A 26375-nucleotide genomic window follows, 5' to 3' on the forward strand; every position below is an offset into this window, starting at 1 on the left:
TCAAGTCAATTTCGCACCTTGATCTCTCAATCTTGGGGCGATTGGGAAGTTAGACTGTCAGTCAGAAAGAAAAGGAATTACTTCTTTTTCACGGGGGTTTAGTCTTCTAGAACGGACAAGGCAACACCGTGTTCTGCAACCGATTTACAATGATTCTGCCTGGAAAGGTCTGGGTAATGGTCTCCCATCCCTAGTGGCAACAATGCCATTTGATGTGTGAGCATAACACAAAATAGATTGTGTTTGCACAGGTTACAAAATAAAAGTCCCATTTTCCATGGGCCCTTTCCTTTGTCTTGCTGTGTGGAGTGAGCTGGGAGAATCCGGCGTGTGCATTCACAACACCTGTCATTTCACAGTTTACAGAAGGGGATGATTGAACACAGGTTCATGCTGCAGGCAACACAGACCCAGTGCTCCCATAGTTTTCTTACACTCTCTCTGTTACCAAGGGCTCCTTTGCGTGCTTTGGGCTTTGCAAACCCTCCATGACCACCTCACAGCAGGAGAAATCGTGCCAGTGTAACTGGCAATCCCAGTGCTGTGCCAAGAGGGGAAATTGAGGTCCCTCGTAGCCTGTACTGATTCTGTATAGTCGGGGATCAACTCACTGATTATATCAAGTGCACAGAAACACAATCTTTGCCACAGCATTAAGTTCGATCCCAATTCTTTTTCCTAATCTTCTCTTGAAGGGTCTTGAAAGACTTGCGTTTATATAGCACCTTGCACAACCTCAGGACGTCACAAAGCACTTTACAGCCAATGAAGCATTTTTTGAAGTGTAGTCACTGTTGTAATGTAGGAAACAGAGCAACCATTTTCATACAGCAAGCTCCCACAAGCAGCGATGATCTGTTTTTGCGACGTGGATTGAGGGATAAATATTGGGCAGGACAACGGAAAGAACTTCCCTGCTCTTCTTCGAAATAGTGCCATGGGAATCTTTTGCGTCCACCTGAGAGTGCAGATGGGGCCTCGGTTTAATGTCACATCTGAAAGATGGCGCTCCCTCAGCAGCACTCCCTCAACACTACACTGGAATGACAGCCTTGTTTATGTGCTCCAGTCCCTGGAGTGGGACTTGAACCGACAACCTTCTGACTCAGAGGCGAGGGTGCTGCTCACTGAACCACGGCTGACACATCTGACTAGAGGGTCGTTGGGCACTGGTTACATACACTCCAGTACCTAGACTAAGATGTTGCTCTTCTGACTGGTTCAATACAACAGCCTTTCTGTCCCTCCACTCAAGTCAGAGACTTCAGCCATTTTGATTGTAGATTCTGAAATTTTCGTCCCAAAAGGCTTCACTGCCCTCACCTTCGAAAGCCTCCTTAATGTTTTCCGCATTACAACAGTGACTCCAAAAGTACTTCATTGGCTGTAAAGCGCTTTGAGATGTCCGATCGTTGTGAAAGGCGCTATATAAATGTAAGTCTTTCTTTCGTTCTTGCTTTCAACTGTTTTGTTGTATAGCAGTAATCAATGCCCCCTGATTAAAGGGGGGGCACACTCCAAAAACATTTCAAGTGGCCCCTTGTTTTTTGGGGGGGGTGGTTTTGAGGGCATTAAAACACAAATTATACAAGTGCCCCCTGGCTAAAAGTGGGGCGGGGTGGGCACTAAAACTGGCACAATAAACAAATAAAACTTGAGACAAAAAAACTCAAATTAAAATTTGGTTGCCGGGGGTGATGATGCACTCCAGTCCCTCCGGCGCCCACCTCTCGCGGAAGGCCGCGAGCGTACCAGTGGACACCGCGGGCTCCATCTCCAGGGACGCCCTGGCTCGGATGTAACCACGGAAGAGAGGCGTCGTTCTTGCTTTCAAACTCGGGCGCTGTTCGCACCTGCGGGGCAATTTGCTTTCTTAAAGGTGCTACTTCAATATTGTTGCGTGAGCCTAGACCTTCAACTGTGGAGTGCAACAAAGCTGAGCCAGATCCTGTCCTCGTCCAACATCCACAAACACATGCTCGACAGCAGGCTCCACTCTCTAGCAATTCTGTCACCGACTGCGATCATCTAACCAACAGAAACCAGTGATCCTCTTGTACTTTGAAACCTGCCGTAATCCCAGTCTCAGTCTCCCACCAGATGGTGCCTTAATCTACCATGTTTTCATGGGAGCACAATCTCTTAATTTTGAACTTGCCACCTCAATATAGTGGAGATGGTTCGAGCCTCAGGCATTCCGACTCCCAGTGACCTTCTTGACATCTCTCTGTCATTTCCAGTCATCCGACACTATAAAGTGTAACAGTTTAGGGGCACAATCAACTCACAGCGAAAGATTTTAGTCGGCGTTTCAGGTCGAAGACCCCTTCTCAGTTGAAGGGTCTAAAACCTGAAACATCAGCTGATCGACTTCCGTTTCTCCACAGGCGCTGCCCAACCCGCTGAGTATTTCGAGCCCTTTCTGTTTTTGCATCTGAGAATTTTAAGTCAAAATAAAATTGCTGAGTCCTTGGGGTGAGATCAGTTGCAGGAGCATCACACAACAGGAAGAAAAGGTTTCACAAGAGTACGATGTTGCAACAAGGTTCTAATTCCATTAGGGAGACTGCATGAATGCCTTTCCTGAAAAATAATGTATATCAATCCTAATAGAAACATAGAAACATAGAAAATAGGTGCAGGAGTAGGCCATTCGGCCCTTCGAGCCTGCACCGCCATTCAATGAGTTCATGGCTGAACATGCAACTTCAGTACCCCATTCCTGCTTTCTCGCCATACCCCTTGATTCCCCCCATAGTAAGGACTACATCTAACTCCTTTTTGAATATATTTAGTGAGTTGGCCTCAACAACTTTCTGTGGTAGAGAATTCCACAGGTTCACCACTCTCTGGGTGAAGAAGTTTCTCTTCATCTCGGTCCTAAATGGCTTACCTCTTATCCTTAGGCTGTGACCCCTGGTTCTGGACTTCCCCAACATTGGGAACATTCTTCCTGCATCTAACCTGTCTAAACCCGTCAGAATTTTAAACGTTTCTATGAGATCCCCTCTCATTCTTCTGAACTCCAGTGAATACAAGCGCAGTTGATCCAGTCTTTCTTGATATGTCAGTCCCGCCATCCCGGGAATCAGTCTGGTGAACCTTCGCTGCACTCCCTCAATAGCAAGAATGTCCTTCCTCAAGTTAGGAGACCAAAACTGTACACAATACTCCAGGTGTGGCCTCACCAAGGCCCTGTACAACTGTAGTAACACCTCCCTGCCCCTGTACTCAAATCCCCTCGCTATGAAGGCCAACATGCCATTTGCTTTCTTAACCGCCTGCTGTACCTGCATGCCATCCTTCACTGACTGATGTACCATGACAACCAGGTCTCGTTGCACCTCCCCTTTTCCTAATCTGTCACCATTCAGATAATAGTCTGTCTCTCTGTTTTTACCACCAAAGTGGATAACCTCACATTTATCCACATTATACTTCATCTAATGTTCTCCCTTCTCTCCTGAAGGTGTCGACTTCTTGCTCGGATGTAATTCCAGTGAGGGTGGGATTTTCCGCTTTGGTCGTATCACGCCATAACATTGACAACAACAACAACTTGTATTTATATAGTGCCTTTAACATAGTGAAATGTCCCAAGATGCTTCACAGGAGTATTATGAGACAAAAAATTTGACATCGAACCACATAAGGAGAAATAAGCGCAGGTGAGCAAAAGCTTGGTCAAAGAGGTAAGTTTTAAGGAACATCTTGAAGGAGGAAAGCGAGGTAGAGAGGCGGAGAGGTTTAGGCAGGGAGTTCCAGAGCTTAGGGCTTAGGCAACAGAAGGCACAGCCACCAATGGTTGAGCGATTAAAATCAAGGATGCTCAAGAGGGCAGAATTAGAGGAACACAGACATCTCGGGGGTTGTGGGGCTGGAGGAGATTACAGAGATAGGGAGGGGCGAGGGCCATGGAGGGATTTGAAAACAAGGATGAGAATTTTTGAAATCGAGGCATTGCTTAACTAGAAGCCAATGATGAACCTTCCATCTGCCTCATAGCAGCGACTCTGGACCCGCCCCATTCCTCAGCCCCGGGGCTCAGCCTAATGTTAACAATTTTGTTGTCTTCTGGCACGATTGCCACATGTATTGGGTAGTCTGCCTCGAGGGAGAGTGGGTTCGGAGTGTCAGCAGCCTGTTCACCTGTTGGGGGAGGGCGGGGGCATCATATCCTCGTCTGACCTCCACACTTCCAGCAGGGGTCCCGATCGGGAACGGAAACCCAGCCTGGGTTTTCTAATTCAGTCGCAGTTCCTCCTGCTGGTGCTGTGGCTGAGACTGAATAACTCGGCACAAACCAGGATCAATCCCAGTACCTTCATGGTCTGTGTGGCTCACATAATGATGGAATGAACTTGCTAAGTCATTCAGGAAGCTGGTTTTGTTGAATTATAAAGTTTCTCTCGATAGTACGTAGCTTCAGAGCAGCCAAGATACCTCCCCATCCCTTGGTACAGTACTAACCCATGTAACACTGAGCACCACAGACTGAGAAGACCTCAAGTGCAATCGCTGGTCTGTCCTGCGTTACCTTAGCTGGGATGGTGGTGGGTACAGTGTTATTGGCCTGAGTTAAGGGGGCAGAGGGAGGGAAGGAGACTTGATTGAGCTCCTGCTCCTGACTGTTATTCTTTGATCCCAGCTGCAGAGTTCACCCTTGTGTTCTCTGATTAAGGACAGGGTTGGGTGATCCTCTCCATGACCAAATAGCATGCTGACACCTGATAAATGTTCACATGGGTACATTATCATCCCCGATTTTAATCGCTCCGCCATTGGTGGCCGCGCCTTCAGCTGCCAAACCCCTAAACTCTGGAATTCCCTCCCCAAACCTCTCTGCCTCTCTCTCCTCCTTTAAGACACTCCTTAAAAGCGATCTCTTTGACCTCACCTGCCCTAATATCTCCTTATGTGGCTCGGGGTCAAAATTTGTTTGGTAACGCTCCTTTGAAGCACCTTTGTACTTTTTACGATGTTAAAGGTGCTATATAAATGCACGTTGTTATTGTAGACGGCAGAGCTGGTCTCCATTCGTCTTGGTTAATCCTTGTTACTGGACCAAGACCTAGCTCTGTCAAGCCTGTGTGGTGGCTGGTGTGCAACGGCCACCCCACGTTAAAAAAATTACACGCACAGGCATCTTCCACCCTTCAGCATGTAGTTTGGGATCTGGAATATTAGGTCCTTTATTGGAACAGATCTGAACCTTTTGGTGTGGAAGCAAGTCATCCTCGACTCGCGGGACTGCCTATGATGATGATGTTGTTGTAGAGCTACCAGCGCCCATAGAAAGGTGTCCCAACAAGGAATCAAGGCCTTCTGAAGAGGAGGAGGATTAACGGTGGTGGGGAGGGGAGACACAATGACTTGTTATTGAAGAGCAGGCCGCCTCTTCACTTCATGCAGTGCTGTGTTAATCTGACATAGGACTCCTTTTACAAGGACCAGTAAGTGCAGCCGAGTGCAATGCCTTAAGCATCACCATGGCAATAACTGGAGAGCTGACATTCCCTTTCTTTGTGCACCCATTGGTCCTCGACCTTTTCCAATGTTCAAGGCAATTCAAGCTAGAGTATATTTTGTAAGAATGAGCAAATCTATCGAAGCTGTGTCATTGAACAGGAAAAACCTGATAAATGCGAACCTACCGTGTGTATTAGCAAGGTCAGCTGGCCCAGGGTTGTGTTTTGGGTGTAAGGATGTTCAATGTAATGGTAAAATGCACTAAGCTGTACTTTGGGGACACTCAGAGGTTCAAAGTTTTTCTGCTTTGTCTTTTTCAAACTACTACAACTACAGATTTTGTGTTGAGCAAAAGGCTAGAGGTCAAAATCCCAACCTGGGCAATTTCCATTAGCAGCTTTTAGCCATCTGTCTTTTCTATCTTTCTACCTGTCGTTCTATCACTCTCTTTCTCTTTCTTCATTTCTTCCCTTTCATTTCTCTTTCTCCACTTTCTTTTGTCCCTTCTCCGCCCTCCCCCCACCCCCTTCCCCCACCCTTGATCAATCCCAGATATTCTCCGTTTTGTAGTGACTGGCACACTATTGTATAACCATCTCTGTAGACGTCACGAATGCTGCTTCTTGGCTATGGGTTTGCAGATTAGGAAGCGATCTTCCCCCATCTCATCCATATCTGCTGCAGTATTAGCCAGTTTTCCCCAATGATGTCATCAGCCGTTTGTGTTTAAGGAACCATAATTACTTCTCATCCCCAAAACAACAGAATTAGACAGCAAAAGTGCCTTCAGCTCTCGGTGGGTAGATAAAGTGTGTGACTCGCTCTTTCTCTCTCCTCCTTCAAGACACTCCTTAAAACCTACCTTTGTGACCGATCTTTTGGTCACCCGTCCTAATATCTCCTCACGTGTCTCGAAGTCAAATCGTGTCGTGATAACGCTCCTGTGAAATGCATCGGGACGTTTTACTACGTTAAAGGCACTATTATAAGTTGTTGACATGGTTTTGGGCCCTACACACCAGGACAACCCCAAGTTCAATCTGTGTAGAGATTGAGTCCAGCGTGAGGCTCGGCTGTGATGACCTCCACACCATCAAAGAGTTTAAGAACATAAGAACATAAGAAATAGGAGCAGGAGTAGGCCATACGGCCCCTCGAGCCTGCTCCACCATTTAATATGATCATGGCTGATCCAATCATGGACTCGGGTCCAATTCCCTCTCCGCTCCCCATAACCGCTTAATCCCTTATCGATTAAGAAACTGTCTATCTCTGTCTTAAATTTATTCAATGTCCCGGCTTCCACAGCTCTCTGAGGCAGCGAATTCCACAGATTTCCAACCTTCTGAGAGAAGAAATTCCTCCACATCTTAGTTTTAAATGGGCGGCCCCTTATTCTAAGATTATGTCCCCTATTTCTAGTCTTCCCTATCAGTGGAAACATCCTCTCTGCATCCACCTTGTCAAGTCCCCTCATAATCTTATATGTTTCGATAAGATCACCTCTCACTCTTCTGAATTCCAATGAGTAGAGGCCCAACCTACTCAACCTTTCCTCATAAGTCAAACCCCCTCATCTCCGGAACCAACCGAGTGAACCTTCTCTGAACTGCCTCCAAAGCAAGTATATCCTTTTGTAAATATGGAAACCAAAACTGCACGCAGTATTCCAGGTGTGGCCTCACCAATACCCTGTACAACTGTATTGCGGATAATCACTATCTCGATTCACAGCTGACGATCTGCCATGTGAGCAAAGTGGCAGAGATCTGTCGGTGCCCGTGGAACCGTTGCCCCCGCCTCCCCCACCCCGCCCCAAGGTGCAAGTCGCTGACTTGAGGCGGGGGTGAAGGATGGTCGGGAGGGGGTGGAATTACATCTGGAAAAAAAAAGAACTAGACGAAAGGAAATAAAGGGACATGTGAAGCCATATTTCTGTGTAACTGTTTGATACTAAAAGCGGATTGTGAGGGGGAGACCTCTCTGTGTCACCCAGCCCTCTTCAAATTAACAGTACAACAGTAATCAATAAGGTGTAATGTTCTGTGTTTAAGAAGCGTCACCTTGTTGTAACCCAGCCGCTCTGAAGTAAGTCAGCCTATCAGTTAAATACTTCATGTAGATAAAAATTATGCAAAAAAAGGAGTAAGGGGTCACTGAGGTCCCATTAACTTGATAACATCACATAAACTAATCTCTAATCGTCAAGAGTACTTTATTGCGTAACTATGGCAACTGCTCTTGCTTTCATTATTCTGTCTCTCGCTTTATTTTTAGACAGGGAGCACTTTTCTTTCCTCCTCTTGCTTTGATTGGACACGTTAGTTCTGAATGATAAATACTTCCAAGGAATTATTTTATATGCCCCATCACCTTCTGTGATTCAGTTTCTTTTTTTGAAAAAAAAGATGAACATTAACTTAGTAAGAAAATAGAGTTGGAACAAATTAGGATAAGATGCGAGCTCTTTCTCCAGAACTACAGTAACTGTGGAATAACAAGGTATACATTTTTAGGATAAAGCAGAATGAGAGGCTATTCTTTGGATTAATTCTTTTTTCTCCCTCTCCTTTCTTGAAAGTCCTGGCTCGTGCTGGAGTGCATTTCCATAGGCACCAGGAGCCATCTCTCAAGTGGCAGCTTTTCATATACAGTTCTAGACAGTGTATGTTCGTAGGCTATTTGATCACGGGGCTCATCACAGCTTGAGCCTGTCCTACCATTCCCCAATGTACACCCATCGACTTGAGCACATAATCCAGGTTGATGCTCCCAGTGCAGTACTGAGGGAGTCATCATCATCATCATAGGCAGTCCCTCGGAATCGAAGAAGACTTGCTTCCACTCTAAAAGTGAGTCCTTAGGTGGCTGAACAATCCAATACGAGAACCACAGTCCTTGTCACAAGTGGGATAGATAGTCGTTGAGGGAAAGGGTGGGTGGGATAGGTTTGCCGCACGCTCTTTCCACTGCCTGTGCTTGTTTTCTGCATGCTCTCAGCGACGAGACTTTAGGTGCTCAGCGCCCTCCCGGATGCACTTCCTGCACTTGAGGCGGTCTTTGGCCAGGGACTCCCAGGTGTCAGTGGGGACGTTGCACTTTATCTGGGAGGCTTTGAGGGTGTCCTTGTAACATTTCCACTGTCGAAAGATGCCATCTTTTGGATGAGGCGTTAAACTGAGGCCCCGACTGCCCTCTCAGGTGGACGTAAAAGATACCATGGCACTATTGCGAAGACGAGCAGAGGGAGTAAAATGATACATAAAAGAAAAAATACTAAACAGCACAATACTTATGAGAGAACTGGAATTGTTGCACAGAGGGTTAGTACACCCTCTTCACCGCTTTTTTGCATATAACATTTTCTTTGGACAAATCAACTGAGCTTTCTCTTTGCATGGAACACAGTCCACAGTGTTTCAGGATGGGATGTTACATGTAGAAAACATGACCCTGTAAATTCAAGAAACTTAGTGAGTCTTTGCTAGAGCTAAAGATTATAGAAACATAGAAATTTACAGCACAGAAGGAGGCCATTTCGGCCCATCGTGTCCACGCCGGCCGACAAAGAGCCGCATGGCCCTTGGTCAGCAGCCCTAAAAGTTACATATAAACCTATGAACAATGATGGAAAGGCAAAGAGCACCCAGCCCAACCAGTCCGCCTCACACAACTGCGACACCTCTTATACTGAAACATTCTACACTCCACCCCAAACAGAGCCATGTGATTGCCTGGGCGAGGCAAAAATGAGATAAAAACCCAGGCCAATTTAGGGAGAAAAAAATCTGAGAAAATTCCTCTCCGACCCACCCAGGCGATTAAAACTAGTCCAGGAGATCACCCTGGCCGTATTCAATTCCCTGCAGTACTTACCATTAATACTGCCTCGGCCAACAAAAGGTCATCCAGTCTAATCCCAATTACCAGCTCTAGGTCCGTAACCCTGCAGGTTATTGCACTTTAAGTGCCCATGTTGTAATTTCTCCCCATTCAAATAATATTCCTTTTACTGTTTTTTTTTCCAAGGTGGATGACCTTACATTTTCCAACATTGTATTCCATCTGCCAAACCTTAGCCCATTCGCTTAACCTATCTAAATCTCTTTGCAGCCTCTCTGTGTCCTCTACACAACCCGCTTTCCCACTAATCTTTGTGTCATCTACAAATTTTGTTACACTACACTCTGTCCCCTCTTTCATGTCATCTATGTATACTGTAAACAGTTGTGATCCCAGCACCGATCCCTGTGGCACACCACTAACCACCGATTTCCAACCCGAAAAGGACCCATTTATCCCGACTCTCTGCTTTCTGTTCGCCAGCCAATTCTCTATCCATGCTAATACATTTCCTCTGACTCGGCGTACCTTTATCTTCTGCAGTAACCTTTTGTGTGGCACCTTATCAAATGCCTTTTGAAAATCTAAATACACCACATCCATCGGTACACCTCTATCCACCATGCTCGTTATATCCTCAAAGGTTTCACATTACACATTACCAGTTCATCCACCAGGCTCACAACCACATGTCGGTTTTAGTGCCCCCCCCCCTCCCGCCTTTTAGCCAGGGGGCACTTGTATAATTTGTGTTTTTAGTGCCCTCAAAAATAAAACAAGGGGGCACTTGTTTGAAAGTGTTTGGAGTGTGCCTCTCTCCCCCTTTAACCAGGGGGCACTTGATTAAAGTGCACAACTAAAATGTGTGGCTTAGCCAGTCACGTGATGTAAATAAGACTCAATAAAACCCCAGCCAGTTGAGTTTAGGGGATCCACGATGAGGCATGTGGTTGTGAGCCTGGTGGATGAACTGGTAATGTGTAGTGTGAAACCTTTGCTAATAAACCAACTAGTTCTTAATAGCAATGTGTTGCTATGAATTCTTAAGCAAAGAAGCCATGAAACAAATACATTACAAGAGATTGTCGCATGGTTCAGCTTTGTATCGTCTGCACTGCACATTGCTTAGACATTTTATTTATCTCCCCCCCCCCCCCCTCCCCCACAACATCATTAATCACCAACAATGATGACATTTCCCCAGTTTCTCTCAGTATTTCCCAAAGCTGCTTCACAGAATGATACCGGAGCTTAGCAAGTTATATTCGGAGGACAGGTTGCATAAGCTTGGCTTTTATTCCCTTGAGTATAGGAGATTGAGGGGTGATCTGATTGAGCTGTTTAAAATGTTAAAAGGATTTGACAGGGTAGATTTGGAGAAACTATATCCTGTGGTAGACGGAATCAAGAATAAGGTGACAATTTTAAAATTGGAACCAGGCCATTCAGGAGTGAAATCAGGGAGCTCTTTTTCACACACAGGGTGGTCAAAATTTGGAACTCCCGCCCTCAAAAAGCTGTGGATGCTGGAGGGGCAATTGGAGCATTCACGACTGAGATAGACAGATTCATCAAAGGACATGGAGCAAAGGCGATAAAATGGAGTTGAGCCATGATCTAATTGAATGGCGGAGGAGGCCCGAGAGGCTGAATGGCCTACACCTGTCCCTGATGTTCCTATAGTCACTCATGCTGTGTTACATTCCCGCGACCCTCTGGTCCTGTGCCCAAGCAGCCCATTTCCATGGGTCAGTCCTGACATTGATGTTTGTTAGCTATTCAACGCTGAACATGCCCAATTCTTTAGCCAATGGTGACCAGAGTCACTGTACAGGAGGGGTGACCTTCAATAGGCTCAACAGCCATTTCGCACGGCTGACTTTATGTTCTTATGTCTGCAACCATGCACTTTCCAGTAAAGGGGGGGGTGGCATTGGCTATTGATGGAAGCGGGAACTGTTCCCACCTTTGACCCCTCCCCCCCGCACCCCCTTCTAGCCCAGTGGCACTGAGGATAATTGTAGAACCTCCACCACTGCCACAGTTGAAACCAATTAATCACTTGCATGTTAACAAATTGAAATTTCAGGTTCTTAAAAAACCCACCTTTCCCATGGTTAATCAGCAGATATATGGTTATACAGCAACATTATACCGTGTATTATTCTGCTGCTAAGTCAGTGTTACGTTTTTCGTGGCCTGTGCCTTTAAGGCCACGAAGCAAAATTGGTGTGAGCAGGCACAACCTGAGGTCAATTGTAGGCTAAGAACGAGGAGAGGCAATATAAAGGGTACAATCCTAAAGGGGGTGCAGGAATAGAGAGACCTAGGGGTTTTATTTGCACAAATCGTTGAAGGTGGCAGGTTGAAAAAGTGGTGAAAAAAGCATATGGGATCCTGGGCTTCATGAATACAGGCAGAGGGCTAGACTTTCCCGAGAGCCCTTCAACACCCGATTTCCCCCCAGAAACCGCTAACGTTTTGCAAGTAACGCTGGCAAAGATTTCCATTTATTAAGTTCAAAATAATTGCCCAGTGAAAAAAATGGATCTTGCACCATTATTCTTGGCAGTTAAAGGGGAAACTAAGTAAAACAGGCGGTTCTTAACATTTTTTTGAAAATTTAGTCCGAGGCTGCGGTTGGGCCAAGGGACGGGGGGGAAAACTTTAAAAAAAAATTTCACTTAAAAAAAAAAAGTTAAGAAACATTCCCAAGACACTTCTCCAGTTAATCGCCATTTTACAATTAAAAAATAAATAAAGAACCTTTAACTTACCTTTCTTTGCGGAGTACTCACCTACTGCCCTGTTTAAGCAGCTTTCACAGGCCGGGTCCCTCGGCGATCTGGACGGGCTTCCGTTGAGGCCAAACTTACGCCCTGGCGATTTTCTCGGTGGTGCACGTCGGCGGTTTGGTCCCGGCGGGCGTTTTGAGATTTGGGCGGTACCATTCAAAAGCTAAGGGGGAAACTTTCGCCGAGCAGTTTCTCGCACAATAACAGCTGTACTGCCAAGAAAATTGCCGAAAACCTGCCGAAAATGAAGGTAAAAGTTTAGTCCTAAGTGCACAGAAGCAAGGAAGTTATGATGAACCTTGATAAAACACGGGTTGGGCCTCAACTGAAGGATTGTGTCCAATTCTGGGCACCGCACTTTAGGAAGGATGTGGAGGCTGTAGAGAGGGTGCAGAAAAGATTGATGAGACTGGTTCCAGGGATAAGGGACTTCAGTTCCGTGGATAGACTGGAGAAGCTGGGATTGTTCTCCTTAGAGCAGAAAAGATTGAGAGGAGATTTGATAGAGGTGTTCAAAATCATGACGGGTCTAGGCAAGGTAGATAGAGAGAAACTGTTCCCATTGGTGGAAGAGTCGAGAACCAGAGGACAGAGAATTAAGGTGGTTGGCAGAAGAACCAAAGGCATCATCAGGAAAAACATTTCTACGCAGCGAGTGGTTCGGATCTGGAATGCACTTACTGCCTGAGAGTGGAGGCAGATTCTATCGTGGCTTTCAAAAGGGGAATTGGATAAGTACCTGAAGGAAAAAAAATTGCAGGGCTCTGGGGAAAGTGCAAGCGAGTGGGGCTGGCTGACGTGCTCTTGCAGAGAGCCAGCAAGGGCTCGACAGGCCGAATGGCCTCCTTCTGTGCTGTAACCGTTCTGTGATTCTAATTACCTTTGAACTCATTCTGAGATCAGTCGGTAACAGAATTCTGTTGTGTGCATCCTGAGGTGAATTAGAGGCTAAATACTGCTTGCCACATTCTGAAATAAATTACAAACTAAAAGCAGTTGAGCACATCAATTAATCGGTTTCTTTTTTTTTTTACAATGCTTAAGTGTGACACAGAAATTTGCAAGTGAAACAAAGCAGAATGACTGAATCGTGTCAGGCGCATCTCAAGATTTTTATCAATCAATAGAATTGTGTGTCGGGCACTGTAAGGTGCTAATACCCAATCCATATGTTCTACCTGGAATGAGGTAGTCAGACTCTGCTTTGTTCCTCAGGCTCTCAGGCTCTCAGGATATAATTTCTCATCTTAAGTGTGACAGGTCATTATTGTACAGCAGACCCATTCGAGTGCTATAGAACAATTAAGCCTCCTTACTGCCAGCAGTGAGTAAATATTTATCTTAAAGGTGAATGAATAGGCAAAGTCAAAACAAAATCATGCACGATAACAACAGCAATCACTTGTATTTATATAGCCCCTTTAAGGTAATAGAACGCCCCAAGGCGCTTCACAGCAGTATTATAAGACAAAAAAATAAATTTGACTCTAAGCCAGATAAGAAGAAATTATGGCAGATGACCAAAAGCTTGGTCAAAGAGATAGGTTTTAAGGACGAAAGAGAGGTAGAGAGATGGCAGCCAGGGTAGGTCAGCGAGCACAGGGGGTGATGGGTGAGTGGGACTTGGTGCAAGTTAGGACACGGGCTGCCGAGTTTTGGATGACCTCAAGTATACAAAAGGTACAATGTGGGAGGCCAGCCAGGAGTGAGTTGGGAGTAGTCAAGTCTATATAACGGGGATATAAGAATTAGGAACAGGAGTAGGCCATCTAGCCCCTCGAGCCTGCTCTACCATTCAATAAGATCATGGCTGATCTGGCCGTGGACTCAGCTCCACTTACCCGCCCTCTCCCCTTAATTCCCTTATTGGTTAAAAATCTATCCATCTGTGACTTGAATACATTCAATGAGCTAGCCTCAACTGCTTCCTTGGGCAGAGAATTCCACAGATTCACAACCCTCTGGGAGAAGAAATTCCTTCTCAACTCGGTTTTAAATTGGCTCTCCCGTATTTTGAGGCTGTGCCCCCTAGTTCTAGTCTCCCCGACCAGTGGAAACAACCTCTCTGCCTCTATCCTGTCTATCCTTTTCATGATTTTAAATGTTTCTATAAGATCACCCCTCATCCTTCTGAACTCCAACGAGTAAAGACCCAGTCTACTCAATTTATCATAATAAGGTAAACCCTCATTTCCAGAATCAGCCTAGTGAATCGTCTCTGTACCCCCTCCAAAGCCAGTATATCCTTCCTTAAGTAAGGTGACCAAAACTGCACGCAGTACTCCAGGTGCAGCCTTACCAATACCCTGTACAGTTGCAGCAGGACCTCCCTGCTTTTGTACTCCATCCCTCTCGCAATGAAGGTCAACATTCCATTCGCCTTCCTGATTACCCTCTGCACCTGCAAACTAACTTTTTGGGATTCATGCACAAGGACCCCCAGGTCCCTCTGCACCGCAGCATGTTGTAATTTCTCCCCATTTAAATAATATTCCCTTTTACTGTTTTTTTTTCCCCAAGGTGGATGACCTCACACTTTCCGACATTGTATTCCATCTGCCAAACCTTAGCCCATTCGCTTAACCTATCCAAATCTCTTTGCAGCCTCTCTGTGTCCTCTACACAACCCGCTTTCCCACTAATCTTTGTGTCATCTGCAAATTTTGTTACACTACACTCTGTCCCCTCTTCCAGGTCATCTATGTATATTGTAAACAGTTGTGGTCCCAGCACCGATCCCTGTGGCACAACACTAACCACCGATTTCCAACCCGAAAAGGACCCATTTATCCCGACTCTCTGCTTTCTGTTCGCCAGCCAATTCTCTATCCATGCGAATACATTTCCTCTGACTCCGCGTACCTCTATCTTCTGCAGTAACCTTTTGTGTGGCACCTTACCGAATGCCTTTTGGAAATCCAAATACACCACATCCATCGTTACACCTCTATCCACCATGCTCGTTATATCCTCAAAGAATTCCAGTAAATTAGTTAAACATGATTTCCCCTTCATGAATCTATGCTGCGTCTGCTTGATTGCACTATTCCTATCTAGATGTCCCGCTATTTCTTCCTTAATGATAGTTTCAAGCATTTTCCCCACTACAGATGTTAAACTAACCGGCCTATAGTTACCTGCCTTTTGTCTGCCCCCTTTTTTAAACAGAGGCGTTACATTAGCTGCTTTCCAATCCACTTGTACCTCCCCAGAGTCTAGAGAATTTTGGTAGATTATAACGAATGCATCTGCTATAACTTCCGCCATCTCTTTTAATACCCTAGGATGCATTTCATCAGGACCAGGGGACTTGTCTACCTTGAGTCCCATAAGCCTGTCCAGCACTACCCCCCTAGTGATGGTGATTGTCTCCAGGTCCTCCCTTCCCACACTCCTGTGACCAGCAATTTTTGGCATGGTTTTTGTGTCTTCCACTGTGAAGACCGAAGCAAAATAATTGTTTAAGGTCTCAGCCATTTCCACATTTCCCATTATTAAATCCCCCTTCTCATCTTCTAAGGGACCAACATTTACTTTAGTCACTCTTTTCCGTTTTATATATCTGTAAAAGCTTTTACAGTTGGGTCTTTGATCTGAGCAAGGCAAGGGGCTGCAGTATGCCCAGGAGGGAGAGAAGTTACTGGGAATGAATCCTCAGGGAGTGATTCTCCAGCCAGTAATTTGAAGGGGTGGAATATTTCACGCCGCATGCCCATGATTTCCCAACATGCACCCCTGGTGATTTCTGCTCCCAGAATCACCTCTGCTGCCCTTGAACTCTCCTATATTACAACAGTGACTACACTTCAAAAAATACCTGGAGATAAGACAGATTTTTGAATGATTGGGAAGTCGAGGGTTATGGGGAGCGGGCGGGGAAGTGGAGTTGAGGCCAAGATCAGATCAGCCATGATCTTATTGAATGGCAGAGCAGGCTTGAGGGGCAGTATGGCCTACTCCTGCTCCTATTTCTTATGCTTTTATGTTCTTACCTCAATGGGTGTGAAGTGCTTTGGGACGTCCTGAGGTCGTGAAAGGCGCTGTAGAAATGCAAGCTCTTTTCGTTCTTGCTTTTGAAGTCTGCACTGAGCTTGGTCAAAACGGTGATGGAGGCCAATGAAGGAGAGGTCCAACCAGGAAATCTTCCTCATGCAGCTGCCATTGACAGTGACTGTGTGGAACACAACCAGTGTTGCTGTTAACGAGAGCAAGCCCTTTAATGCTGTCACATCAATGACATATGAAATGGAAGAGTAGCTCAATTTAAATTATTGGAGTGCCAGCTCAGAGGTAATAATGGGGATGTTAACGAACTGAGGCCATGTTTTGTGGTACCTGGATATTTATTTTACACAATGAAAGCATTGACTGATGTGGATTCTGTTTCTACTGTGTTCCAGCAGCCTAAGCAATAGCTCAATCCAAATCCGAGCTAATGTTCCTGAGACTGCCTTGATCTGACTCCCCCATTTGCCACCAGAGGATGTGAAGCCTGTTTTCTTTCGCACACTTGCCCCAATTGTCAACCATTTACTCCTCTGCTGAAGTTGCTGGTTTACAGTGGAATGTGAATGCGAGCAATTCGACCGTGAAGAGCGTCCCAGCTAATCGACTCTGGATCAGTTCCTATGCACTGGAGGGTAGCTAATGTAACACCACTTTTTAAGAAAAGAGGGAGAGAGAAAACAGGTAATTATAGACCGGTTAGCCTGACATCAGTAGTGGGGAAAATGTTGGAATTAATTATTAAGGATGAAATAGCAGCGCATTTGGAAAGCAGTGAAAGGATCGGTCCAAGTCAGCATGGATTTATGAAAGGGAAATCATGCTTGACAAACCACCTGGAATTTTTTGAGGATGCAACGAGTAGAGTGGACAAAGGAGAACCAGCGGATGTGGTGTATTTGGACTTTCAAAAAGCTTTTGCCAAGGTCCCACACAAGAGATTGGTGTGCAAAATTAAAGCACATGGTATTGGGGGTAATGTATTGACGTGGATAGAGAAATAGTTGGCAGACAGGAAGCAGAGAGTCGGGATAAACGGGTCCTTTTCAGAATGGCAGGCAGTGACTAGTGGAGTGCCGCAGGGCTCATTGCTGGGACCCCAGCTATTTACAATATACATCAATGATTTAGATGAAGAAATTGAGTGTAATATCTCCAAGTTTGCAGATGACACTAAGCTGGGTGGCAGTGTAAGCTGTGAGGAGGATGCTAAGAGGCTGCAGGGTGACTTGGACAGGTTAGATGAGTGGGCAAATGCATGGCAGATGCAGTATAATGTGGTTAAATGTGAGGTTTTCCACTTTGGTGGCAAAAACACGAAGGCAGAATATTATCTGAATGGCGGCAGATTAGGAAAAGGGGAGGTGCAGCGAGACCTGGGTGTCATGGTACATCAGTCATTGAAAGTTGGCATGGAGGTACATCAGATGGTGAAGAAGGCAAATGGCATGTTGGCCTTCATAGCTAGGGGATTTGAGTATAGGAGCAGGGAGGTCTTACTGCAGTTGTACAGGGCTTTGGTGAGGCCTCACCTGGAATATTGTGTTCAGTTTTGGTCTCCTAATCTGAGGAAGGACATTCTTGCTATTGAAGGAGTGCAGCAAAGGTTCACCAGACTGATTCCTGGGATGGCTGGACTGACATATGAGGAGAGACTGGATCGACTGGGCTTGTATTCACTGGAGTTTAGAAGGATGAGAGGGGATCTCATAGAAACATATAAAATTCTAATGGGACTGGACAGGTTAGATGCAAGGACGAATGTTCCCGATGTTGGGGAAGTCCAGAACCAGGGGACACAGTCTAAGGATAAGTGGTAAGCCATTTAGGACTGAGATGAGGAGAAACTTCTTCACTCAGAGAGTTGTTAACCTGTGGAATTTACCGCAGAGAGTTGTTGATGCCAGTTCGTTGGATATATTCAAGAGGGAGTTAGATATAGCCCTTACAGCTAAAGGGATCAAGGGGTATGAAGAGAAAGCAGGAAAAGGGTACTGAAGTGATGATCAGCCATGATCTTATTGAATGGTGGTGCAGGCTCGAAGGGCCGAATGGCCTACTCCTGCACCTATTTTCTATGTAAATGTGTCAGTTGTGGCTCAGTGGATAGCACAGTTGCCTGTGAGTCAGAAGGTTATGGGTTCAAGTCCCACTCCAGGGACTTGAGCACATAATCTAGGCTGGCACTCTAGTGTGGTGCTGAGGGAGTACTGCACTATCAGAGGTGCCGTCTTTCAGATGAATTTTAAACCGAGACCCCGTCTGCTCTCTTAGATGAGCGGGAAAGATCCAGTGGCATTTTTCGAAGAAGAGCAGGAAAGTCCTGGTCAATATTTATCCTTCAGCCAACGTCGCCATCTGACATCTGTAATCCAATGTCTTTGGGTTCACTTTCCAGCAAAAATCTCTGGATAGCAGTTGAGAAAGAAAGACTTGCATTTATATAGCATTTTAACAACGATCGGACGTCTCAAAGCGCTTTACCGCCAATGAAGTCCTTTTGGAGTGTAGTCACTGTTGTAATGTAGGAAACGTGGCAGCCAACTTGCGCACAGCAAGCTCCCACGAATAGCAATGTGATAATGACCAGAGAATCTGTTTTAATTATGTTGATTTTGGGATAAATATTGGCCAGGACACTGAGGATAACTCCCCTGTGAGATAGTGCCATGGGATCTTTTCGTCCACCTAAGAGAGCAAACAGGGCCTCGGTTTAGCGTCCCATCCGAAAGATGCTGCAGCACTCCCTCAGTGCTGCACTGGAGTGTCAGCCTGGATTTATGTGCTCAAATCCCTGGAGTGGGGCTTGAACCCACAACCTTCTGACTCAGAGGCGAGTGTGCTGCCCACTGAGCCGCAGCTGCCACAGGAACAGGAACTCTGGCTGATATCAGCAGCCCCTGCCACTCCTCCTTGGCCTATGAGGCCAACAGTGATGCTCACCAACCCATCACGGTGTGTTCTGTATCATTCAGTGCTGCACAGGATGGGACGACCCCATCCAGATACCACCCACTGTGTCAAGCCTACCCAAATAAAATGTTGTGAAAGAAAATATATTCGCCAGAATTAGAAGAAAAGATTATTTCATCTATCTGTCTCGATTATAGGCTAAGCAAAATTAAATAAAATCAGCGGAAAAGTTTAACAGCAAGGTTTTGCTCAGTAACATTAATCGCCATCGTATTCTCCCCTCCCCCTCCCTCACCAAATTGGCCCATAAATCTTCTCTACGTTTCAGTTATAATTTAGGAAAACTGGGTTCCTTTGAGCACCCTGGAACCCGATTTATAAGGAAGAACAGGTTTTTTTTATTTCTCCCCGACATATTGGAAAGAATTGCTGAGAAATGTAGTTTAATGGGCCTCTGTGGAATATCCTAGTGAGGTAGTTTAAAAATAGATACTTGCAACTAGAGAAAGACTGAGAGGTTCTGCATTCCAGGAGTCGATACCTTTGTAGTTTGTATCAGAGGCAAGAATGTAATGTGATTCTACTCTGGCACAACAATTTATGAATGAAATATCTTATGTTTTCTTGTGGCAAGAGGGTTTTCAATTTACTGCAACTGAAATCTATACGTGATTTCTCATGTTTTATTAAAGCATATTTCACATTCAGAAATGACTTATTTATTGTTCTTCCCTCCCCTCTCTCCGCTAATGGCGCTGGCTCTCGCTCAGGAAGAATTCCTCTGATGACAGATGCCCTTTGGTATCTTCTTTCAGATGAGACGTTCTCAGGTGGATGTAAAAGATCCCATGGCACTATTTCAAAGATGAGCAGGGGAGTAATCCCCGGTGTCCTGGCCAATATTTATCCCCGAGTCCAGTCAACATAACAAAAACAGTTTTATCTGGTCATAATCACATTGCTGTTTGTGGGAGCTCGCTGTGCGCAAATTGGCTGCCGTGTTTCCCACATTACAACAGTGACTACACTTCAAAAGTACTTAATTAGCTGTAAAGCGCTTTGAGACATCCGGTGGTCGTGAAAGGCGCTATATAAATGCAAGTCTTTTTTTCTTTACTGAAGTGGCAATTCTGAACAAAAACAGAAAAAGCTGGAAGCACACACCAGATCAGTCAGCATCTGTGGAGAGAACAGAGCGCCTGCATTTCAGGTGTCGTGAGTGTGGGTGCTGCGTGTTGGCTCGCTAGGTGACTATGCTGGGCCCTCACAGCTGCGCCTGTTTGAAACAAGAGGAAGGGGGAGGAAAAACACAACTACCAACACAGGCATACATACACATACTTACACACATACATAAAAACACGCACTCACACAAAAGTCTCGCATACACCCACACACACTCACACACGAGAGAAGAAATAGAAAATATGTAAATGGAAAACTGGAGATGTTTTTTAAGACAGAAGTCTTGCATTTATGTAGCATCTTTCATGGCCACCTGACATCCCGAAGCACTTTATAGTGGGATCTTTCACATCTACCTAAGAGAGCAGACGGGGCCTCGGTTCAACATCTCATCCGAAAGACAGCACCTCTGAAAGTGCAGCACACCCTCAGCACTGAACTGGAGTATCAGCCTAAATTTTTGTGCTCAAGTCTCTGGAGTGGGACTATGAACCCAATCTTCTGACTAAGAGGCGAAGGTAGTACCAACTGAGCTAATAGCTGGTGATATCAGCAGGTGACGATAGGAGGCAGCATGGATTTATGAAGGGGAAGTCATGTTTGACAAATTTGCTGGAGTTCTTCAAGGATGTAATGAACAGGGTGGATAAAGGGGAACCAGTGGATGTGGTGTATTTGGACTTCCAGAAGGCATTTGACAAGGTGCCATATAAAAGGCACAAGATAAAAGTTCACAGGGTTGGGGGTAATATATTAGCATGGATAGAGGATTGGCTAACTAACAGAAAAAAGAGTCGGGATAAATGGTTAATTCTCTGGTTGGCAACCAGTAACTAGTGGGGTGCCACAGGGATCAGTGTTTGGACCCTAACTATTTACAATCTATATTACTACTTGGAAGAAGGGACTGAGTGCAACGTAGCCAAGTTTGCTGACGATACAAAGATGGGAGGAAAAGCAATGTGTGAGAAGGACACAAAAAATCTGCAAAGGGACATAGACAGGCTAAGTGAGTGGGCAAATATTTGGCAGATGGAGTATAATGTTGGAAAGTGTGAGGTCATGCACTTTGGCAGAAAAAAATCAAAGAGCAAGTTATTATTTAAATGGAGAAAAATTGCAAAGTGCCACAGTACAGCAGGACCTGGGGGTACTTGTGCATGAAATGCAAAAGGATAGTATGGAGGTACAGCAAGTGATCAGGAAGGCAATGGTAACATGGCCTTTATTGCAAAGGGGATGGAGTATAAAAGCAGGGAAGTCTTGCTACAGCTATGTAAGGTATTGGTGAGGCCACACCGGGAATACTGCATGCAGTTTTGGTTTCCATATTTATGAAAGGATATTCTTGCTTTGGAGGCAGTTCAGAGAAGGTTCACTAGGTTGATTCCGGGGATGAGGAGGTTGACTTATGAGGAAAGATTGAGTAGGTTGGGCCTCTACTCATTGGAATTCAGAAGAATGAGAGGTGATCTTATTGAAACGTATAAGATTATGAGGGGGCTTGACAAGGTGGATGCAGAGAGGATGTTTCCACTGATGGGGGAGACTAGAACTAGAGGGCACGATCTTAGAATAAGGGGCCGCCCATTTAAAACACAGATGAGAAATTTCTTCTCTCAGAGGGTTGTTAATTTGTGTTATTCACTGCCTCAGAGAGCTGTGGAAGCTGGGACATTGAATAAATTTAAGACAGAAATAGACAGTTTCTTAAACGATAAGGAGATAAGGAGTTATGGGGGGGGCGGGCAGGGAAGTGGAGCTGAGTCCATGATCAAATCAGCCATGATCTTATTGAATGGCGGAGCCGGCTCGAGGGGCCATACGGTCTACTGTTCCTATTTCTTATGTTCTTATGAGGCATAATGAGAGAAATTAGAGATATTGATGAGACATAGAGAATGTGTGAATAACTGAGTCAGCGGTGAATCTGGCAGAAATGGAGGCACAACCGCTGAAGTCAAATTTCACCTTTATAATTTTCATTTCCCATGAGGGCAATCAAGGTGTTGCAATTCAACCATGGTGTTGTGACAGTGCAAATGGAACGATCTGAGAGAAAGCTGGATAGCATTGAACATAGCTTTGTTAGAAAGGTCATTGGATGGTAACATGTTTAGAAGAGCACAGTGACAGACTCCTGTCAAAGGATTTTGGAGATGTAGATGACTCACCAAAGTGTTGAAGAGCTGGGTTCGAGTGGTGTGAAACACTGGGCAACAAGTTGACAAGTGGAATGGCCTTGCTGGAAACAACGACTTACTGACAATCATGAATTGGGCCGGACGATGCAAAGTGCTGGATAGTTTGAGTTGGAAAACACCAAATTCACATTGAGCAGCAGTGGCTTAATCCGTATGGTAGCTATCCTGGTCCTCAGTCCTCCATCTTCCTTTATTTCCTGAGGCTTTAACAGATTCTAGCATCTGCGGCAGTCTTTCCCCTTCTTTTCCCCGGTGGAAAGGCAACAAAGATGGTTGTTTGAATGGTAAGAGGGACCACCTTTCTTAGGGATAGAGTGGCCACAAGCAAATTTTCAAGAAGCAAAAGCGCATGGGGAGCCCCTCCAGCAGGTTAAGGAGCAACAAGAAGACGTTCATTAGCGAGATCATTGAGACTAGAGTTGGCGGAGTGAAAGTCAGCATTCTCTTGAGTGGCGCGAGCAGAAAAGAGGTAGAAAGAAGGATTCACCAAATTTCTAAGCGAAAGGTTACACAAAGAACCAGATGGAGCTGCTGCTGGAGGGGAAGGAGGACAGCTGTTTCTTTACAATAAAACAGCTCAACTAATATATTTGCCGAAGTTACGAGTGGAGATGAAATTATTGCTGATGCATTTTACAGGATAAGCATTTTTGGTTAAGATTGGCAAAAGAAGCCTTTCCAGAGATGGTTCAGAAAAAATGTCCTTTTTAACTAGCAGTTGAGCTGCCCTTGTCAGTCCTTTTTTCACCCACCCCAAGCCCACACCTCAAGTCCTCTGTGGTTCAAGCCTTCAACACCATATTTTTTTATATAACAGGAAGACATATTTATTGACTTTCAGATATGGATTCAGCTTTGCAAAAGAAAAAGACTTGAATTTATTTCGCACCTATAGACCTCTGGACATTCCAAAGCGCTTTACAGCCAATGAAATACTTTTGGACTGTAGTCATGTAGGAAACGCAGCAGCCAACTTGCACACAGCAAGCTCCCACAAACAGCAATGTGATAATAACCAGATAATCTACTTTTTTTTAGTGATGAGGGATAAATATTGGCTAGGACACTGGGGATAACGTCTCTGCTCTTCTTCGAAATGGTGGTCACGGGATCTTTTAGTCCACCTGAGAGAGCAGACGGGGCCTCGGTTTAACGTTTCAGCCGAAATGGCACTCCCGACAGTGCAGCACTCCCTCAGCACTGCACTGCAGTGTCAGCCGAGATTTCTGTGTTTAAGTCCCTGGAATGGGATTCGAACCCACAACCATCTGATTCAGGCAAGGGTGCTACCCACTGAGCCACAACTGACCCTCATTTAGCTATTAGATTCCACTATCAAGAGCTCTGGCTGCTTATCTGATATAATTGCAAAGCATTCAACCCAACAGAACATTGTTTTACAAGGTTTTTTTTAAATTACCATCGATAACATTTCGAGTTAAAATAAAGTCTAGAAAATAGCCTACTTTGTGACCCAGGTCAGCTTTCAATTGATTTCACGGCCCTTTTCAGGTTCAGGATGAAATGTTTAATTCATTTGAAGTACTCTAGACAGAAGCAGTCGGAAAAAAATCGAGTGGGAAGTATTGAGTGAGAGTAACAAAGTTGTGTGATTTTTTTTTTCACGCCTGGTAGACTCTGAACGCATCTCTTGGTTTGGTGCTTACGTGTCGAAAATCAGGACAGTAACCATCTGAATGTTTTTTTTGGGTCCTTGTCACCTCGTAGCACTTATAATCACCGGAATCCGGCGCTGGCTGGGCAGCGGCTGGATGCAAGCAAGGCCCCTGAGGCTGCACGAATGTAAGCTATGCTCAGACATAACTTGTCAGGGAGGATTATTTCTGCTCAGTGATTCAGCCAGGGCCCCCCTGTTTCTGGCTGTGCGGATTGATGAGAGAGTGGCCATTGAGAGTTGGAGATACTGTGTGCCATTGATGTTTCGCGCGCTTATGGGCTGCCTTTTGTCGAGAATATCTGTGCACAAAGCATGCGCTGTCCCAATTCTGCTGCTACTGTGAGAAACGATGAACTGCCTTTGAGGTACTGTAGCGTGCGTGCGGTGTACAATGTTGAGTTATAACCCGGTTTTAAACGCCGTGCTGCGGTGTGTCCGTCTTTCTGTGGCGTGCTTTTTTGTGTCTGGCTGGAGTCAGGGGGAAGTAAAAGAATTGTTGTGCATTTTTGCGGTCCTTTATTTTGTTTGAAGTGGCAATTGCTGAGTGCTGTGGGCTGGGGCTGGGGCTGGCCTTTCGAGTTGCCTCCAACGCAGTACGGTTCTGTAGTGAGCCGCCGGTTCCCTGTCTGCTCTGCTCTGGGCTGTGAGGCGGGGATTTGGTCAGAAAGCGGAGGAGATGTTGTGGAGATGCGGGGTGGACTGGTGGAGATGGGTGGGGGTTTGAGAAATGTGGCTCTTTTGTTCAATGCACTGACGGGCAGTGTCGGGAGCCCGACATATCTCTCGCTCTCTCTGTGCCGACGGGACGGCAGAACAATGGAGCTGTCGGAACACTTACAGCGCCGAACACTGCCTTTTCTACCCCCTTTCTGCCTGCTACTCCACGCCCCAGCTCTCTCTTTCTCCCCCCCCCCCCCCCCCCATACCTTTTGTAAAAAGAAACTCGCGTAATATTGGATAAAGGGATTCCGGATTACCCCAGTTTGTGTCCCAACATTCCTGCTTTTCCCAGCTTGACATCGCATTAATATTGCTAAAGTGTTCCGGGGGACAGTGTGTGTGTGCTTGTGGCATTCGGTGGGAGATTTATTCGCCGTTTCCCCATTAAGCACAGAATGTCAGGTTAAAGAATCAATTTAGGTTGACAATAATTCCCCTATCAATCTGCTCTATTGCTTGTAACCAGATGGCTGCCGTTATCAGTTCACCCGGCGCTGTGGTGTCAAGTTTGGCTGCTGTTTGGCTGCTGTGGTGTCTCTCCCTCGCTTTTATTTTTGCCTGGCTTCCAACAAATATGTTGTAGATAAGTGATTTTAAAAAAAAAAGCCAAAACGACGTTTTATCTGTTTTCCCCTTTGCCAAGCTGCGCTTGCTTCACTTTCAGCAGATAGTGTAAAAGTTTCGTGTTCTATCGCGCTTTATTTTGGGAGATCGCCCCCCCCTATTTCTAGCCCCCCCCATTTCTAGCCCCCTCTTCCCCCCCCATTTCTAGCCCCCTCTTCCCCCCCCATTTCTAGCCCCCTCTCCCCCCCCATTTCTAGCCCCCTCTTCCCCCCCCCCATTTCTAGCCCCCTCTTCCCCCCCATTTCTAGCCCCCTCTTCCCCCCCCCATTTCTAGCCCCCTCTTCCCCCCCCATTTCTAGCCCCCTCTCCCCCCCCCATTTCTAGCCCCCTCTCCCCCCCCCCATTTCTAGCCCCCCCTCCCCCCCCCATTTCTAGCCCCCTCTCCCCCCCATTTCTAGCCCCCTCTTCCCCCCCCATTTCTAGCCCCCTCTCCCCCCCCCATTTCTAGCCCCCTCTCCCCCCCCCCCATTTCTAGCCCCCCCTCCCCCCCCATTTCTAGCCCCCTCTCCCCCCCATTTCTAGCCCCCTCTCCCCCCCCCAATTTCTAGCCCCCTCTCCCCCCCCTCCATTTCTAGCCCCCTCTCCCCCCCCCCATTTCTAGCCCCCTCTCCCCCCCCCATTTCTAGCCCCCTCTCCCCCCCCATTTCTAGCCCCCTCTCCCCCCCCATTTCTAGCCCCCTCTCCCCCCATTTCTAGCCCTCTCCCACTCTCCATTTCTAGCCCCCTCTTCTCCCCCCCCATTTCTAGCCCCCTCCCCCCACCCCCACCCCATTTCTAGCCCCCTCCCTCTTTCCCCCCCCCTAATTTCTAGCCCCCTCCCTCTTTCCCCCCCCCCCCCCTAATTTCTCCTCATCAAGATATTTCCACCGCTGCCTACACGGTCTGCGGCTGGGAGAGGCTGCTCCCGCTTCCCATTCTCTTCTCCAACAGCAGCAACTG

At 46.1% G+C, this 26375-nt stretch overlaps 1 protein-coding gene across 22 annotated transcripts in view; it reads left to right on the plus strand.

The window, feature by feature from the left end:
- Positions 1-26375, plus strand: part of celf2 (cugbp, Elav-like family member 2) — a 654485-nt gene that overhangs the window by 236206 nt on the left and 391904 nt on the right. The window contains exon 1 of one of the 22 annotated variants that reach the window (XM_070897137.1): positions 24311-24457. The exons of 20 other annotated variants lie outside the window; for them this stretch is intronic. In XM_070897137.1, the coding sequence (XP_070753238.1) occupies positions 24405-24457 (53 nt within the window). In that variant the 5' untranslated portion in view covers positions 24311-24404. Of the gene's footprint in view, positions 1-24310; positions 24458-26375 lie in introns of those variants that run through there. One more of the 22 variants, XM_070897161.1, reaches the window with a different exon arrangement.

The sequence above is a fragment of the Pristiophorus japonicus genome, chromosome 13 (genome assembly GCF_044704955.1).
Source record: "Pristiophorus japonicus isolate sPriJap1 chromosome 13, sPriJap1.hap1, whole genome shotgun sequence".
NCBI classification, from domain to species: domain Eukaryota; kingdom Metazoa; phylum Chordata; class Chondrichthyes; family Pristiophoridae; genus Pristiophorus; species Pristiophorus japonicus.